The 18786-nt window shown below is 40.3% G+C and overlaps 1 protein-coding gene and 1 pseudogene across 1 annotated transcript in view; both read right to left on the bottom strand.

Annotated features, from left to right (window-relative positions):
* KIZ (kizuna centrosomal protein) overlaps positions 1–18786 on the bottom strand; it is a 73844-nt gene that overhangs the window by 43136 nt on the left and 11922 nt on the right. Inside the window, exons 5-6 of the mRNA XM_016211930.2 lie at positions 9294–9939; positions 8595–8910 (exon numbers count right to left, since the gene is read on the bottom strand). Of these exons, the coding sequence (XP_016067416.2) occupies positions 8595–8910; positions 9294–9939 (962 nt within the window). The remainder of the gene's footprint in view (positions 1–8594; positions 8911–9293; positions 9940–18786) is intronic.
* Positions 15814–16866, bottom strand: LOC107536253 (L-lactate dehydrogenase A chain pseudogene; annotated as a pseudogene).

Below are 18786 nucleotides of genomic sequence, written 5' to 3'. Positions count from 1 at the left end.
GGTGGTCCCTTACAGGGGGCCACTCGAAGGAAGCACAATGCCAAAAAGAAGGGAAGGAGGGGACCTAGACACAAAGGCCAACAGAGCAGGGCGGGCTGCAGCAGGCTGCAGACCAGGGGTCAGCAAACAAGGCTCCTTCTCTTTACCCAGGAAACAAGGACTCCTTCTCTACCTGGAAACAGCGTAGTTAAGCTGACAGCTTGAATTATGGGCTACATTTTGTAGGGTACCGTCCATCTGGGTTAAGGTCCTCTTTATTGTAGCAGAGGATGCACAGGAAAAACCCTTGCCCCCCCCCCCCTTTGGCTTCAAAACAGACCTTATCATTCAGTTCCTTTTTTGTTGTTGTTTTTGTTTTGTTTTTTTCTTAATGAGGCGCTGGAAGGCCTGAGAGAATTTAAACTAGGTGTATCCCTCCACCCTCACACAGAGATAACCAGCTTGAACCACACTGAGTTTTAGTAGCCAAGAATTACTTGTGATAGCAGCACACGTGCTTTATGAAATGAGTGAGTGTTCTCAGTCAATTTCCCTTTGAAAACTATGGATCCCAAACTTAACATCTGGGGTGATAAAAATTCTCCTTGGTGGGAAGGTGAAGACTAGAAAGATTTACGCTTGCTCCCTGAGTTTCTTTTCTTACATTTTTTTAAAAATTTTTTTAAAAAATTGATTTCACAGAGAGAAAGGGAGGAGAGATAGAAACATCAATGATGAGAGAGAATCATTGATCGGCTGCCTCCTGCACACCCCTTACTGGGGATTGAGCCCGAAACCCGGCATGTGCCCTGACTGGGAATCGAATATGGATCTTCCAGGTCTGTGGGTCGAAGCTCAACCACTGAGCCACGCCAGCTGGGGCTCCCTGGGTTTCTTTTAAATTAGCACTCACATATAACCAGAGGGGTGTCATTATTAGGGTGTTGGCTGTGCTCTCTAATCTGAGGTGCACACAACAGATTTATGAAGCCAGTCACCTAAAGTGACCTAGCTTTAAATATTTGCTGCAAAAAAGAACATGGAGGGTCAATATCTGACTGCTATACAACTTTTACCTTTCAAAAATTCAATACTATCAGGGCCTGCATTTTGGAAAAGTTAAAAAAATACTATCAAAATAATACATTTTTTGGTTTATTAGATGTTATCATAATCAGTTCTATAATTAAACTCTAAGAGGGTACTTCTGGCAAAAGGGCATCGGATAGTGAGACAGGCCAGTAGGCCAGGACAAGTGTAATAGTGAAACAAAGAGCTGAACAAATTGGAAGAGCAATTTATAGCAGATACGGGTCACCTCCTTAGCGGTAACATCTGGGCCTCAGTAGTATTTCAGCTCCAGACCCAGAAAAGCAGCAAACCCAGCCCTAACCCTAACCCTAACCCTAACCTGACTCCTGCCCTGACACTGACCAATCAATAGAGACCACAGCCCTGAAGGAGCACACCCAGAATATTGATGAATATTCTGCTGAACCCTCCCCTGAGACCTCCCCTAAGAGTCCCACCTACAAGAGATAAAAACCTCAAGGACCTGGCACACGCTCTCCCTCTGGAAGCAACGCCCCCCATTCTTTTCCCCCTCTTCTTTCCTCTCTTCTCCCTGACAGGCATGCATCTCCTAAACTCTAAAGGACCCCACGAGGCTTGCAACCAGGAGAACAATGAGCAGCGGCAGCTCATCCCAGACTAACCCCCTGAACCTTTTGTCTGACTTCCCAGTGAGCTAAAGCAGCCCAGCCTCAGCTTTCCTGTTGCTTCCTCCATGCCAAGCCCTTTCTTGTTTTACTGTCCCAGCTTTAATAAACATTCCCTTATAGTCACCTGGACTCGCATTGTAAATTTTCCCTGCACAAAGAACCCACACACTACCAGCAGGCCCTAGGCAGACCCACCAAGGGCCAGGTCCCCTTTCCTATAACAACAGTGTCAGGATAGAGTTATCTTTGCTGGGGCTTAATGACAAATGGAGGACCATAACATAAAACATCAGACTTCTGCTCTGCTGTGGCATGTTTGTCTGTCTCCAATGGTATGTGGACATATATCTGTAAGAGAAGAGACAAGGAGGCTCTGACTGGGCTGGCAAGGGTTCCAACATGTGAGGGGATCCAGGGACAGAAGAACCCAGAAGGTACGATGAGACAGTGGATGGGTTTACTGAGGGCTCAGGAAATGTTCAGACCCTGAAATAAATCAGTATGTCACTTCTCCAGGATAAGTGAGTCTCCTTGGAGGCCAATTAACTCTAATGAATGGGAATGGGGTCCAGTGCAGTCATCCTCCATCGAAGGGGAGCTCAGACCAATAAGGCAGATGCTTCCCTGCATTCAGACTCCGTGTTCAGGGTCCACCTCCTCGATGACAGTGAAATGGCAGTGGCAGCACCCAGGGAGGGCACCTATAGGAAAGGAACTGAACACTCAGCTATTAGCTGGCCTCCTGCCGAATGAGTATGGTGTAAATCAAATACTACAGGACTGCTGAAAGGATGGTGCTGGTTTGTGGCTGGGCCTTTCAGAGGGACAATATTGAATTAAAATGAAGAAGCTGAGACAATTTATTACTGAAATACTCATTCACTTAAGAAGCTGCTAAAAGAATGCCAAAGATGAAAAGAAACAAGAAAGTAGATGATAACAAATTATCATTATGAATAAACAAGTGGGTTAACTGCAAAGGACAGGCAGGGGGATGAAAGCAAGGAAAAAATAAAGGCTAACTGGCTCTCCTGCGTAGATGCTGGGAACCCAATGACAAGCTTTTCTTGTTAGTGTCACAGTTCAAAGGATGTCAGGCAAGCACATCCCTGATTCTGGGAGGTCGGGGAGGTGTACTTTTCCTGAAGCAGGACAAGGTGGCTGCTCATGCCTGGGAGGAAGAGATGAGGGAAAGACCCTAGCAATCCAGGGGTGTGTCCCTTGGCCTGCAGGGGTGATATATTCTGCCATGTGAGCCACACCTTTGGTTGGAGTAACCAATAGTTCCCTGGACATGGGCCATGGTGGCTTGCCTCCAAGGCCTTTGCTTACACTGCAGCCCTCCCCCAAAATCTGGAATTGCTAATCTCCTTCCACCAATCATCACAACTATCCTGGTAATCTCCTGCTGTGTAACAAGCTAACCCAAATTGAATGGTACAAAACCACCACCAATGGCCTTCTGTTATGAGGTTATGCTTCTGACTTCTGTAGGCAGGAATCTGGACAGAGAACAATACAGGTGGTTTATCTCCATTCCACAATGTCTGGGCCTCAGCCTGAATATCTAGGGGTGAGCTGGAAGGCAGGGTACTGGAATTGTTTGGAGGATTCTACAGTCACATCTCACAGGGGTTTGGGATGGGATGACTTCCGGCTCAGCTGGGCCTACTGACCGCAACACCAATACACAGCCTTCTCCCTGAGACCTGTTTGCTAACAGCCTTATTTTCTTGTAAACCGGACCATGTTCTAGCTTTTCCTATCTTGTTTTTATCTTCAAAAACCAGGACCTGATTCCCTGTCTCCCCTCCAACCTCTGAAACCAAGGGTAAACTTGTTTCACTCAGAATAAACTACTTTTCAATCTCGGATTTGTATTAAAAAGAGGTCTGTTTTTGCTTTACCCTGGCAGAATTGGCCTGACTATTGGTTCCCTCCCGGCATTCTCTCACCAGACTCTAATTTTTCTCCCCTTCTGCCGCCCCTTTACCCCTCCCTCTCTTTCCTCCTCCCCTACCTCCCCCTACATCTCTTGTTGGACTCCCATAGTGCTGGGACATGGCACCTTAACACTCCATTGGGACATCTCCCCAAAGTGTCATAATTTACTTAAATATCAAATGTTTAAAAAAAGTCTAGGTAAACAGTAATAGCATTGTCTTTCACTGTCTGTCTTCTTCTTTAATTTTCCAAATTTCCTTAGAGGGGAGGGGGAAGGGAGGGGAAGAAAGCAAACCAATAACTCATGTTTAATATCTATTTCAAAATTAGGGGACAAAATATAAGTGGGCCATAGTGAGAACAACAAACCCCTTGTTATAACTACAAATGTGTAGGAGGAAGTGGAGGGACAGCAAAAGGACATGTTGTGTGACAGCAAAACAACCTCCAACCATCCATGAGTAGCAGCAGCCCCTCTAGAAGGGGGCCTGCAGGTCCACGTCAATGGTGAGAATGAAGGAACTGTGGGAGAGGAGCCATCTGGGCCCTACAATTCCAGAGCCTTACCAGTGCCCTTTCAGCAGGAAAGTTCCACACTGAGGAGAAACCCCTGGGGGTGAACTCTAAACTGAGCTGAACTAAGACAATAAGGGCAGAAGAAATAATTTTTCTACTTAAAGTGGAGGATGGGATAAAAGCCAAGAGACCTAAGAAAGTAAGAGCCCACACCTATAAACATTCTTGGAGAACAACAGAAGGGGGAGCTCTGGAGCCATAAAACTAGGAAAGCCAGCCTGCGCCCCCCCCCCCCCCACTCCTGAGTGCAGAACTCATGTCAGTGGAACATAGTAAAATGCAGGTAACCAGAACTCTTTGACATGAGTCAAAGAAGAAATCTAAATAAAAATTTAAAAATATTTTGAGCTGAATAAAAATGAAAATACAACTTATCAAAAATTGTGGAACACAGCAAAAGCAACATAGTTGCTTCATATAGTGAACTTACAGGGAAATTTATAGTGTTAAAAATGCATATATTAGAAAAGAAGAAAGATCTAAAATCAATAATCTAAACTTCCACCTTAGGAAACTAGAAAAAAGAACAAATTAAATCTAAAGTAAGCAAAAAGAAAGAAATAATAAAATTTAGAGCAGAAGTCCAATAAAACTGAAAACAGAAAAATAGAGAAAATCAACAAAACAAAAAGCTGCTTCTCTGGAAAAAACAAACAAAAAAACTAACAAAATGGATAATTTTAGTCTGCTCCAAACTCGGTAACAAAATATCACAAACCGGATGACTTAAATAACAGAAAATTATTTTTCACAATTCTGGAGGCAGGGTCTGTAGTAGAGTAGAGGAGCCATCCAAGTTCAAGGTGCTAGTTTATTTGGTTCCTGTTAAGACCTTCTTACTATGTTCTCAGATGGCAAAGAAAGCGCTCTGGTGTCTTCCTCTACTTATAAGGGCACTAGCTTTATAAGATTAGGGCCTCACATTTACAACCTTATTTAAACTTTACAACCTCCTCACAGGCCCTATCTACAACACATTCGGTGTTGGTGCTGTTGAATTTTGGGGGACACTAAAATTCAGTCCATAACACCAAGCTAACCAGAAAAAAAGAGAGAAAAGACAAATATCAGAAATGAATGAGAGACCATCAGTACTGATCCCATGGATATTGAAACGATAATAAAGGAGCCCTGGCCCATGTGGCTCAGTTGGTTGGGCATCATCCATGCACTAAAGAAGCTGCAGCTGTGATTCCCCATCAGGGCACATGCCCAGGCTGCAGGGGTTTGGGCTCAATCCCTGGTAGGGAGTGTGCAGGAGGCAGCCAAGGCAGCCGATTGATGGTTCACTCTCATATCGATGTTTCTCTCTTTCTACCTCTCCCTTCCTCTCTCTCTAAAAATCAATGAACTATTAAACATGAGTAGTATCATTTAAAGAAAAGGATAATAAAGAGATAGTATAAACAACTATATGCTCACAAATTTGAATACTTAGGTGAAACTAACCAATTTCTTGAAGGACACAATGAAATCGCACACAAAGATAAATATATAATAGTAATAAAATAATGTTAAAAATTGAATCGATAATTAATAATTTTCCAAAAGAGAAAGCACCAGGCCCAGATGGGTTTACCAGTGAATTTTACCAAATATTTAAAGAGGAAATTATACCTATTCTCTTTAATCTCTTTCAGAGGATAGAAGCAGAGGAATTATTTCCTAACTCATTCTATAAGGCTAGCATTACCCTTACACCAAAACCAAATAAAGACATTACAAGAAAGGAAAACTACAGATCAGTGTCTCTTATGAACATAGATGGAAAATTCCTTAACAAAATATTAGCAAACTGAATCTAATAATGTGTAAAAAAAATTATACACCATACCAAGTGGATTTTATTCCAGGCATAGAAGACTGATTTAACATTTGAAAATCAATTAATGTAATCCACCAACCCACTACCTAAAGAAGAAAAATCAGATGATTATATTATTAGATGCAGAAAAAGTATGAGACAAAAGTCAACACTCATTCATGATAAAAACTCTCAGCAAATTAGAAATAGAGGGACACTTTCTCAACTTTATATAGAACATCCAGAAAAACACTACAGCTAGCATTTTATTTAAACAGGAAGAACTAGATGCTATCTCCATGAGACCAGGAACAAGGCAAGGATGTTCCCTCTCACAATTACTTTCAACACTGTACTAAAAGCTAATGCAATAAGACAAGAAAAGAAAAGGCATACAGATTAAGAAGAAATAAAACTATCTTTATTCACAGATAACGTGCTTGTGTATGTTGAAAATCCCAAAGAATTGACAAAAACAAAACAAAACTTCCTGGAGCTAATAAGCGACTATAGCAGTGTTGCAGAATATAAGGTTAATATATAAAAGTCAATTGTTTTCTTGTATAGAAACAATAAAAAATTGGAATTTGAAGTAAAAATCCAATACTATCTATATTAGCACCAAAAACTCAAAGTACTTAAAATTAAGTATAATATATGTACATAAAACTACAAAACCAATGCAATAAATTAAATAAAATCTAAATAAATGGAGAGATATTTCAAGTTCATGCAAAGATTTTAAAGTTTATAGGGAAAGGCAAAGGACACAGAGGAGCCAATGAAGAACTAAGTAAAAAGGCTCTCACGACCATGACCAAGACAGAGAGATATTGGTGAAGAAGCAAATAAATAAATGGAACAGAACAGAGAATCCAGAAATAGACCCACACAAATACAGACAACTGTCCTTTTATGAAGGAGCAAAGACAACTCAATGGAAAGAGTATACTTTTTTTTTTTAACAGGTAGTACTGCAAGAAATAGACATACAAATTTTAAAAAATGAATCCAGACACTGAGCTTATGCCTTTCACAAAAATTAACTCAAAATGGATCATACATATGAAGGTCAAACAATATTTCTAGAAGATAACATAGGAGGAAATCTAGGTGATCTTGGATTGGGTGATAAGTTTTTAGATAAAATACACAACTTTTTTCATCTCAGAAAAAGACTGAGTCCTGGGTAAACTTTACACTATTCCCCTAGTTAGCTACCAAAATATTAACTTGTCCAATGAATTGCTATAAAAAGCCTGCAAATAGAAAACCCAAAACAGATACATTCTATCTTTAGCAATGAAGTTTCTAATGGCATAGTATGTTGATGTACCTCTTTAATGAAAGAGAAGTATTACTACTAGAAAAATCCATTTGGCCTGCCTCTGCAATAAACCAAATTTTCCAAGAACAGGCACCATGTTGGTTTTTCTATCCACAGAGCAAGTACTTTGAACTTGGATGTGCTCTTAATAAGTATTTCTTAAACATCAGTTTGGAGTCAATCATACTATAAATTAAACTTTTCACTAAAAGTAGATAATGAATTGTAAGAAGCAATATATTAAAAGGTACAATGGTGCTTAAAAGAGAACGTATACCCTCATATACAAGAATGTCCACTTGCCTTTTCACTCTTGCCAGGGCTGTAGGAAAGAACAAATGACAGCTTCTGGGTGTAACAAAGTCCTGGGGGCAGTGTGGGGGGCAGTGAGGCTGTATGGAGGGTCTGCCCTAGTGGCCTACATGCCACCCCTTACGCCCCTGGCCTTGGTTTCCTCATTTTTAAAAGATGATATTTGCCTTAGTTTGTTTACTTAGGTTCCTTCTATTTCTAAAAGAGATGTGATATATATATATATATACATATATATGTATATATATATATATATATTTAATTACAGAATTGGCCTTCAACAGTTTTCATGTTGTCTTACAATTTTACCCAGTATCTCCAATCAATAGTAAAAAAATCATATATGCGCTTTTATGAGTTGAATATTATAAATGCTCAAAATATATAAGACTCATGTTATTCTGATTTAACATTAAAAATTCCAGTGTCCTCATATTTACATTCGGAAAAGAAAAGCTAGCTTAAATACCCCTAGAAGAATTTATTAACTCCTATTTAACCGAATGACAAAAATGATACTTTGGCAATGGATGTAAGGATTAAGCAAATCAATTAGATACAACTTCTTAGTCTCTAAAGCTGAATTCCTAGTAAGTTTAACAGTTTGTTACCTTCTGTGTTACCAGAACTTTAAAATGATTTATTTCCTAAAAAGATGGTGGGTAGGGGGAATAACTTATGAATTAACCAGGGATTGTTTGGATATGATTATAAATGGCCAGTCACCATGATTCCAATGATATTCAGATTTTTGAAGCTATTTCATAAAAATGGGGGGGGAAGAAAATTATATCTTACCTAAAAGACTATTTATGAGACTTAAGGAACTTACACATTCATGACTGAGAGTTCAATAATACATTCCAAGTAGAATGGTCTCTAAAAATGTCTATAATTAAAAATAGGACTGTAAAAAAATTGAATGGCTTACTGTCTTGTTGGTGAGTTAGAAGAGGATTCCTTTTTTGAATCAGGAGAGCTTAGAGTTTGCAAAATACAATTATGCTTTTCAGTGGATGGGGCATCTCTTTCTTGCTCAGAGTGGATTAATTTTAAGGCCTCTATTCCATCTTCTCCCTCCATCTTGTCACCTGGATTTGGTAGTGGTTCTGGACTCTTGAAAATCAGATCATCTTCACTTAGAGAAACTGTGAGGCCACTGCTGCTGCTCAGACTTTCCTCCTCCTGCTCTTCCTGCATTTTCCTGAAGGGTTTCTGTGACTCTGGGTCCGCATGAGGAAGATGATCTGTGAGAGGAGATATGAATAGATTACTGGTCACTAACTTCAGGGAGAGGCAAGGTAAGATGTTCCACCTCACAGACGGAATTACTACATCAGTTAAAAACAGGAGCAACAATCCACAACTCATTATAGTATTTAAAAATTCATTAAAAATATTTTTAAAAACATCACAGTGGGTTTAAAAATGAGAGAATCTATTTGCAAAAATATTTCCAAATACACATTTTAGAATTTGTTAGAACGGAATTTGTTGGCAAAGACACTACTTTGTTTTTTGACAAAAAGATTGAAATTAGTGTATATTTTATTCTTACATAAGACCAATACCAACCAGAGAAACTAAATACTAACAAAAATCAGCAAAGAATCTCAGCCTCTCACCCCACCTGAGAAACCTTCCCCCTCGGAATGCTCGTCTTGCGGACACTTCCTTGCAGATACAGGGTATTCTGAGGCTGATATCGGAGAGACAGGCGGTCTGGCTCTTTCTTCCTTGACTCCAATATGTTCTTGTGTCAGTACTTCTCCCTGTGATCCCTCTGATCTGCTGAAACTGTCACACTTTAAATCAGTGGTTCTGTTCTCTGGACTTAATCTTCCCTGTAACAGGGAATGGAGTTCAGCCGACTTTCTGCCTTCAGATAAATTACTCTTCCCATGACGCGTGCTGCTTCCTATCTCCAAGCAATGAGCTTGTTCCTCCTCAGACAACACCCTGGCTGTGACTAGCGTCTTCTCACCAATCTGAAGAGATGTCTTTCCCTCCGTTTTGTTAGACTTATTTAAGCACGGTGTGTCACTGTGAGTTTGTACTACATAGCTGTCTGTCACGGCGCAGCTCTGGGCTGTCTGCTGGTGTGAATGTGGGTCAGGAATCGAGAAGTTCTTTGTGGGTTGGGAAGATTTCTGCACTGTACTGAAGTCTCCAATGCTTGAGACAGCTGACATTTGGCAGCCCATAAAGATGGTTGCTGGTTGATACAGTCCTTTTGACACGGCTGTCCCTGAGTTCATTCCTGCCTGCACCGCAACCTGCAGCAACAAAAGAGATGTGAGTTAAACATATTTATTGTGTATGAACGATTAGGCTGTTCAGGTTGTTTTCAGAAATGAAATGAGATAAAGGAAGCATGACCAATGAAATCAACACCTACCATGTTTTAGAAATCTCATGGCTTCCTTCAAAATGAAAGAGCAAAATCCAGTATAGTCCACACTACTTAATTTTAATAACAATATAGATTCACAAAGCAAATATTGTTAAGTAACTTTGGAATCTACATTTTTCAAAAAGAGATGCATACATTGCATAACAACGTGAATGTATTTAATTTCACTGAATTGTAGACTTAAACATGGTTAAATTGTATATTTTATGTTATGTATATTTAACCACAACTTTTTTAAAAACCATGCATTCTAACCACTTTCCACTGAGAAGTTCGAAATTGATGGAGCTAGGGAGGTACTTGACAAAAAAAAGGGGGGTAATCTAAAGAACTATTGTAGGTTTCAAAACTCTATTTCTAGTATTCTGTATAATGTAAAAAACTTCTAATAATCATATTCAAGATTGCATTAAAATATACTGCATATGTGTAAAATAATCAGTCAAAGGGCAAATAACATCAGTTTTTTCTGAACATCTTCAAGTACTTTTAAAGATATTTAAAGCAATTTAAATTTACTGGCTTGTCTATGGGGAGAAGAGCATTTTTTCTTCCTTAAAAAAAGAGAGGTGAGGGGGAGGCAGGGAAGGGGGCAGAGAAACGTAAGCAGCTGGTTCAGTGACTTGCTCAAGGACACACAGTAGGAAGAACTAGAAGCAACAGTTATGAAGCTTTTCTCCCAAAGGACCAAAGTGTCTCCACATACATAACAGAATTTAGTTCACAGAGCCCTACAGAGGTGATGGGAAAATGTATTTGCACTCTCCTCTGCAGATGAAAAATTGACGCCCAAACTTTAGGAGAGAAAATGTCACACACTTATTGAAATAGAATCCAGCTCTTCCTTCTCTTCAAATATACTGTCTCTCCTATTCCCAAAAGTGAAAGAAACAACTTAGAAGTTAAAAACAAATGAATAGGCACCCGGCCAGCATGACTCAGTGGCTGAGCATCAACCTATGAACCAGGAGGTCACAGTTCAATTCCAATCAATGACTCTCTCTCATCATTGATGTTTCTATCTCTCGCTCTCCCCCTCCTTTCCTCTCTCTGAAATCAATAAAAACATATTTTAAAAAGACAAACCAAAACCCCAAGGTGATAGATACAAAGAATAGATTGGTGGTCGCCAGAGGTGGGGGGTAGAGGGATCGAAGAAATGTGTATACTTTTTTTTTAAGTTTAAATAAATTGAAAAAAATAATTGGAAATGGAGAAAATGATAATAAAGCAAATGAATATCACTGAAAATACTTATTAGTAAACAGACAGTAACTTTTAAAATTAGGAGTTCATCTTTGCTGAGGGAAAGGAGAGGGAACACATTTATGGAGATATGAGCAAGTTTAGAATGAATATAATGATGTCTTACCATTTTCAAAGCAGGTGAATCTTGGCCATTATTATACTTTGAAAGAATATATTTATGTTATATGTCATGTTTTATAAAATACTGAGATCTTTATTTTTTTCTTAATACATTATTTTTTTTCAGACAAGGGAACTGGGAAGTATCAACGTCCATGCAGAATGAAAGTGGATCTGGCAGACCAAGTTTCCAGCTTTTCACACAGCACAATTATTGCTCTTAGATTCTATGTAAGCAAACCCTTAAGTCACGCTGAGATTTCAAAGAAATCTCTTAATAAAATTTGCATGTCCTAAAGAAGTTACTTTACTTTGCCTTGTTATGAACTGCACTGTATCCTCCCAAAGCCTTCTGTGGAAGCCCAACCCCAACTTGACTATTTCTGGAGATAGGCCCTTAGGGAGGTAATTAATGTTAAATGGGGTGATAAGGGCGGAGCCTCAATCCAATATAACACCGATGGCCTTAGAAGAGGAAGAGACACCAGAGATCCATCTCTCTCCATGCACAGGCGCAGAGAAGAGGCCAAATGAGGACTCGAGGGGAGTGTGGCCATCTGCAACCCAAGGAGAGAGGTCTCGTCAGAATCCAAGCCTACTGGCACCTATATCTTCGACTGCCCAGCCTCCTAAACTGTAAGAAAATAAATTTTTGTTGTTTAAGCCACCCAGTCTGTAGTATTTTGTTATGGCAGTCCCAGCGGACTAAGACACCATGCTGATGTGATTTTTAACTCTTCCTTTTTGTTAACAGATTATAGGCTTAACCAAATTTTCACAATTGAAACCACAAACAGACGTTTCTGGCCATAAAATCCAATAGTTGTTGAAACTACCTAAATTTTAAAATGGATCCATTAAATTTAGGCTTCAAAGGTTATGTCCTGTAAGTTATTTTGAAGGATATATAACTATAAAAGCAATCTATTATGAGTTGTTACTACCAGGTGGCCTCACCTCCCATTTCTTTAATTCACAGGTAGCCTCTCTATGACCACAGCAGCCTTCTCCACTTAAGTGGTAAAAAGCCAGGACCAGAACATGGTTCCCCTCATGGGGAAAAAAGATGATGATGACGGTGATGGTGGTGACAGTGGCAACAGAGTTAGTGGACATCTGTCAAGCAGAATTATATCCATTACCTTTTTCAGTCTTCAAAACAACCATTGTTACGATCCCCACTCTTACAAGACTTAGCGAGGCTGAATAATCGCTTCCAGTCCCAGGATTCAAACTCAGAAATGAGGACTCCAGTGTTGCATCCCCCCATGCTAGAATGTTCAAAACTGAGTGAGCTAAACTCAAATTGTTACTGAACCACAGCTTTTTTGAAACAACAGCAACAACATAAAAATCCCCAATAATGAATCTGAAGTATAGGTCTAATTTCTTACTAAACTCAACCAGTACAAACTCAGATCTACTAAAATAGACTCCACATGGAACTTGTAACTGGTAAGTAAAATCAAGTCCGTGTAGTGTGAATGGGAAGCGTAGGAGAAAAGCGGGTGGACGTTTTGAGAGAAATTCAGCATCCCTAAATTGCACCAGTAGGTGACTTTCAAAAAAAAACACACACACCCCAGCACCAACGTTTTCCCCAACACCCCAGGCCTAAACCATTGCTTTCATCAAAACAACACAAAGCTAAGTCATGGTTTTCAAGTAAAGAACAGAAGCTTGACAAATGTCACAGAAGAACAAGACAAGAACCCTTTCTTTTACAATACAATCTAATATGCCCTGTATATTCTCCATGATTCCCAAACAGGGTGACTCAGGATATAAGTGTGCCTCTTAGAATTCACTGTTCACAAGAGAAATGTGCAGAATGACATCAGAGAGACAGAACTCCAACTCCATGTTCTAATTCTGAGAGACTTTAGAAAGAACAGAAGCAACTCATACTCTACCACAATGAAAAGAGCAATCTCACCTATAGGCAGGCTCCTTCTTAAAATGCATTACTCACCTGCCCATTCCTTCCTCACACTAGTAAATCAACTGGAACTTTTATTTCTAGAGGACAGATTATCAAAAGCGGGATTGCTAAAACAAGTGTATATGCATATTTATCTGTGATAGTTAGTGGGAGATTCCCTTCCAGGGAAGTTCTAGGCACACACACGTTTTTTCAGACTGCATGAAGAAGGTTCTTTTTCTAATAATCTGGTATTTCATAGAATATAAGTATACGAAGTTTAGAAAGTCTTCTCAAGAACAAGAAATCAATATTTGCTTGGAGGAGGCTTCTATAATCCCTTGTGTTATTAGATAGAGAAGAAACAGTGTTTCCCATACAATTTACCTTCCTATTGCAACATCGCCTTGTTTCCTTTTCCCTCCCTCCTTCACTCTCCCTCCTGCCTGCCGCTCCACTGTCCCTGGGCACCTACAAAGGAATGCAATTCCCTCACCTTTAAGAGTGTTTGACACATGACACACTTGTCCCATAATTCTGCTACTGAAGAAAGCAAAGAAATGATAGTTGTATATCCAAATGTCTCCACAAAAGGTAAGTTTTAAAAATATTATTTTCATTCTTGACTATGAGAGAAGGCTAACCCCTTAAAGGAAGACACCCTCCTGACATTTTCCTAAGTGAAACCTTTCTTCTAGACACTGGGAAGTGAGTTTATATATTTATTAATTAAGGCTCTGGACTAGTCTGCTAGGATCTGAATACTAACTCTGCCACTAACCAGTTGTGTGACCTGGGGACAAATTACTTCTTTGGGCCTCCATTTCCTAATCTATAAAATGAGTATAAAACAATTCTTACTTTGTAAAGCTGTTGCAATGAGTATGTATACATGCTTGCATGTATATTTACATATGCATATACATAAAAGTCCTTAGAACAGTACATGAAACATAGTAAGATGAATATAAGTGTTAGCTGTAAATCTGAGCCACATTCCCCACCATCCAGTTGGAAGGTATCTCCAAAAGGAAGCAGGCGGCAAAGAGGTCAAACTTCGTCTGAAATGGGGTGCACAGCAGGCTTAAAGAATAGCTCTCTTCTTACCCTTTGCAGGTGGGCAAGCCACTATCACACACCAGGTGAACGCGGGGAAGGGGCCTAGGTCCTGCCCTGTGTGAGCTCACAGCCTAGGGAGCCTGGAAAGGGTTTCTACCCTTTCCTGAAAAAAGGTTGGCAGATCTAGTTTTAGGGCCAGGACTTGAAAAATTCTTTAATTTCTCATTGTTTTCTCAATAGAAACACATGCAAATAAAAAGCTGTTAAAAGAGGTCCAGATGAACACAGAGACTACTTTTCAACTTGTCATCACTCTAGGTTAAATGAAGTCACAACTTTGAGGACAGCAGAGCTGAGGGTCATCATCCCCATGAAGTGACAAGAGCTAGGTATTAGAAATCTGGGCAACCGCTCAGAGCCCCACATTGGGGCTCGCTGTGTTTATAACTGAGCAGTGTGATTCAAGGAGACTGCTGGTGAAGGAAGCAAGAGTGGGCTAGTAAGGATAAGAAATTGGGGCTTATATAGATAACTTTCAGTAATAATCTAACCCTCTTGCCCCTCCCCCACTGTCCTTTCCTATAGCAGGTATGACAGGGCCAGGTCCAAATCCCTGGGCCCTCAACATCTCAGCCCTCCTGCAAACACCTGTGCCTCCTGGCCTGAATGCAGCAGCCAGAAGTGGACACTGTGCACTAGGTGCACATCTGTCTTCTCCCTTGAAGTTCTTCTTCAGTGGAACAGATGATCCTTTAGTTGCAAAGGTAAGTAGTTTAGAGACAGGCACTCTGCTTCCGTGGCTCACCTGATCTGGCTGGAATATTTTAGTGTCAAGGAGACCATTTCTTTTTTTCTTTACTGGTCAAGGTTTATTTGGTGTTTTAGTTGGTATGGCATTTGGATAGTTGGCTGCATTATTTATATGTAGACTTTTCTTTTTATATCATATGGCAGTGTACACTATTCTGATATATATAGTACACAAAATAAGATCCTTTAGAACAATTATGCACAAGACATGCACTATTGTATTTAGACTTTGGATCCTGGGATGTGACTAACTGGAGGAAAAAGTTGGACTAGGCATGTTGGGTGAAGGAACCACAAGTTGTATAACACACAGTGAACATGCATCTAATTTGAAGGGCAGCTGTAGCATGTGCAACACTGGCAGCGGTGCCTCTGAGGGGGTGGAACTATTTCACACTAATCAGGTTAGGACCACACAAGGTAAGTACCATCTGGCATCAGAATATAGCTTCAGGGTTCTATGAACCATTACTACTACTACCTTCAGGAAACTGATGTTTTTCCTAGGCTGTCTTAGTCACTGCGTTAGTCACAGATCAGAAAAGAAAGCACGATCTCCAACTAAAAGCCTGCTGTAGCCTAGACAGTGAGGTGGTGCATTAGGAGACTTGAAAACTGCAGCTCTCTCTGGATCCCCCAAAGTGTAACTGCACCCTTCTTCAAAAGGGCCTCTTCCTCAGGTATCAGAGTCACCTTCACAACATCGGAAATTCCATTCTGTCCCAAGATACAAGGAACATTAAGGAGCACATCTCCTTTTATCCCATAGACACCCTTAATAATGGTGGAGGTTGGATATACCCACCTAAGATTCTTCATTATACTTTCTTCCAGATCTGCCATAGATAGTCCAATGGCCCAGGTAGTGTACCTTTCAGTCTGATCACCTCATGAGCACTGTTAACCACCTATTTGTGAACTTCTTTCCACTGTTCCTTATCTGCATCAGTACCTGAATCAGGGGCAGGTTCTTCAGGGAGACACCAGCAACATTCACTCTACTCTCACAGGCACACGAGCATCTCCATGCTCCCCAAGGACCCACCCATGACAGCTCAGTGGGTGGACTCCCAGCCTTTCCCTCATTAGGTAACAAAACTGAGCTGAATCCAGATGGCAACCACTTCCAATAGCATGGTCTTTGAGAAAGCCATTTACCTTCCAAGCTACGTAAGTCAAGATAGCCACCGGATTGGAAACAATATGCAAGTTGCAGTTGGGGGTGTATTTGACAGCATTAGGAATGATGAATTTAGAGATGTTCACACTACTCTGGACCAAAATAAAGCAGCTTTGGCCCTCCTGTTGACGTGCCCCAGCTATGATAACCAGCTTGGAGCTTACAGTCATATTATAGTCTATGCCAGGGACAATTTTGGTGTTCTAAGAAAAAGGCTGCCAAGTTAAAGACCCATCATCTCTCCCTTCAATTTGTCTTCCAAGATTTCAACAAGAGCAAGTTCATCTGCCAAGACCTTCATTAAGACACTAATGGCACAGTCCATGCCAACAGCACCAACCCCAAAGACTGTAATCTTACGCTGGGGGTTGTTCTTCCTTAAGACGGTTCACAATCAGCTGAGCCTTGAGTTACCACACTGGACTTAGAATCAAAAGTAATTGGGAGTGCATGGCAGGTGGGCATCAGTGGCACATGGCACTGGATCCAGAATTGGTGGCAGCTACTCTGGTACCCAAGAGAGACCATTTCACCCTTCCAAGTTTAGGTAAAAATGCAGCATCTAAATGAATAACTGAAAATTTTTATGATGTGGCTAGGGTGTTGTTATTTGACTAGAATTTCTCCCAACTCTTAAAGGGCATTTCACCCATACTACCTCAGAAGGCAGTGTAGAAAGATGGCTATTAACATGGATGCTGAAGCCACATGATCTAGGTTTGAATTTTGACTCTGCCTAGCAGTGTAGTCTGGGGCAAGTTAACTAACCTCTCTGAGACTTCCTATAAAATAAGGATAACAATCGTATCTACTTCCAGGAATGTTGAGAGTATTAAATTTGTTGATGAGTATAATGAGCTTAATGCAGCACTGGGCACAGAAAAACTCTACAATGATAATTACCCATGGTTACTATTCTTATCAGAAGGAGAAGTAACTTGCACAACCATTCTCCACGCGACCCTTGCAGAAAGGTTTACAACAGTGGAAGTGGAACTCCCCAACCAGCCTGTAGCCCTGTGATGAAATTCCCAGGTCCTCCAGCTCTGGCAGAGGATAATCTTCCTGTGAAGTATTAAGTTTACTTCTGCTTTTAGTAAAATATATTTCACAATATTACAGTTCAAAGAAACTTCACATCCCCACCCCAAAATTTATACTCTCATTCACAAATGCCATCTCTACCTCTGTTGGGTATATGTTTTGATGTGTTTTTATGCAGACAATGCTGATACAAAAAACTGAGCAACTAGAACATGCCTAGAGACCAAGAAAATTAGACTTTACCCCAAAATAAAAAATGACAATGTATAATAGAGAAGAAAGATTACTAAATTATAGTAAAATTTGTGAGGAGTCAAGTAGGGACCTGCACATTGTCTTTTTGCTATCCATTAACAACAACAAAAATTACTAATGCCCGGCCGGGCATGGCTCAGCAGTTGAGCATCAACCTAGGATCCAGGAGATCGCGGTTCCATTCCTGGTCAGGGCACATGCCCGGGTTGCAGGCTCGATCCCCAGTCGGGAGCATGCAGGAGGCAGCCGATCAATGACAACTCTCTCATCATTGATGTTTCTATCTCTCTCTTCCTCTCCCTTCCTCTCTGAAATCAATAAAGATACTTTTTTTTTTTAATTGCTAAGAAATTGATATTGGAAATAAGCTTGGGGGATGAATATACCACTTAAGAGAACACGTGATTCTGAAGAGTAGCCACTAGATCTATGAAAACATTGGATGTCTTATTACAAAGCTGAAATAGAGTTTTACTTTAAAAAACCACACAACTCCAACTTCATGACTTTTTTTAGTAGAACAGCCCAGTTACTGCTTATAGTTCAAAGTTGCATAATCACTTTTAAAAAATACCTTTTTATAATTCTGAATTATCATTAAAATGATAGATCCTCCCCCGTCATTAGTGTTTTCCACTTCAGTGGCCACCCCCAATCCAGTCCTTTGATTAACTCTTCCATCTGAACTGACCCTGATTTCCTTAGCTCCATGAGCTCCTTCCTCCAGTTCACTCTCATAACACTGCCAGCCTGCGATATAAATACTATCTTCACAAGTCCTTTCTTCACCTACACCCCCACCCTTGACACAACACACACGTGATTCCAGGAGTAAATCTTAATTCTTGAGCCTGGTACTAAGTTCCATGATGTACCTTTTCAAACTCACTGTCCATCACTTCCCTACAAGAACTCTAGCTAGACTTTAGCCAGACTGAAAAACGACCCACTACCTACTCCTTTACTCACATCTCCTAACCCTGGAATGTCTATCACATCCCAACCTGCTGACATCCTACCCATCCTCATGCCAGCAACCCAAACATCGCCTCCTCCACCAAGCCGCAGGTTAT

The sequence above is a fragment of the Miniopterus natalensis genome, chromosome 7, assembly GCF_054644295.1.
Source record: "Miniopterus natalensis isolate mMinNat1 chromosome 7, mMinNat1.hap1, whole genome shotgun sequence".
Classification (NCBI taxonomy): domain Eukaryota; kingdom Metazoa; phylum Chordata; class Mammalia; order Chiroptera; family Miniopteridae; genus Miniopterus; species Miniopterus natalensis.
This window is presented reverse-complemented; position numbering and strand designations above follow the sequence as displayed.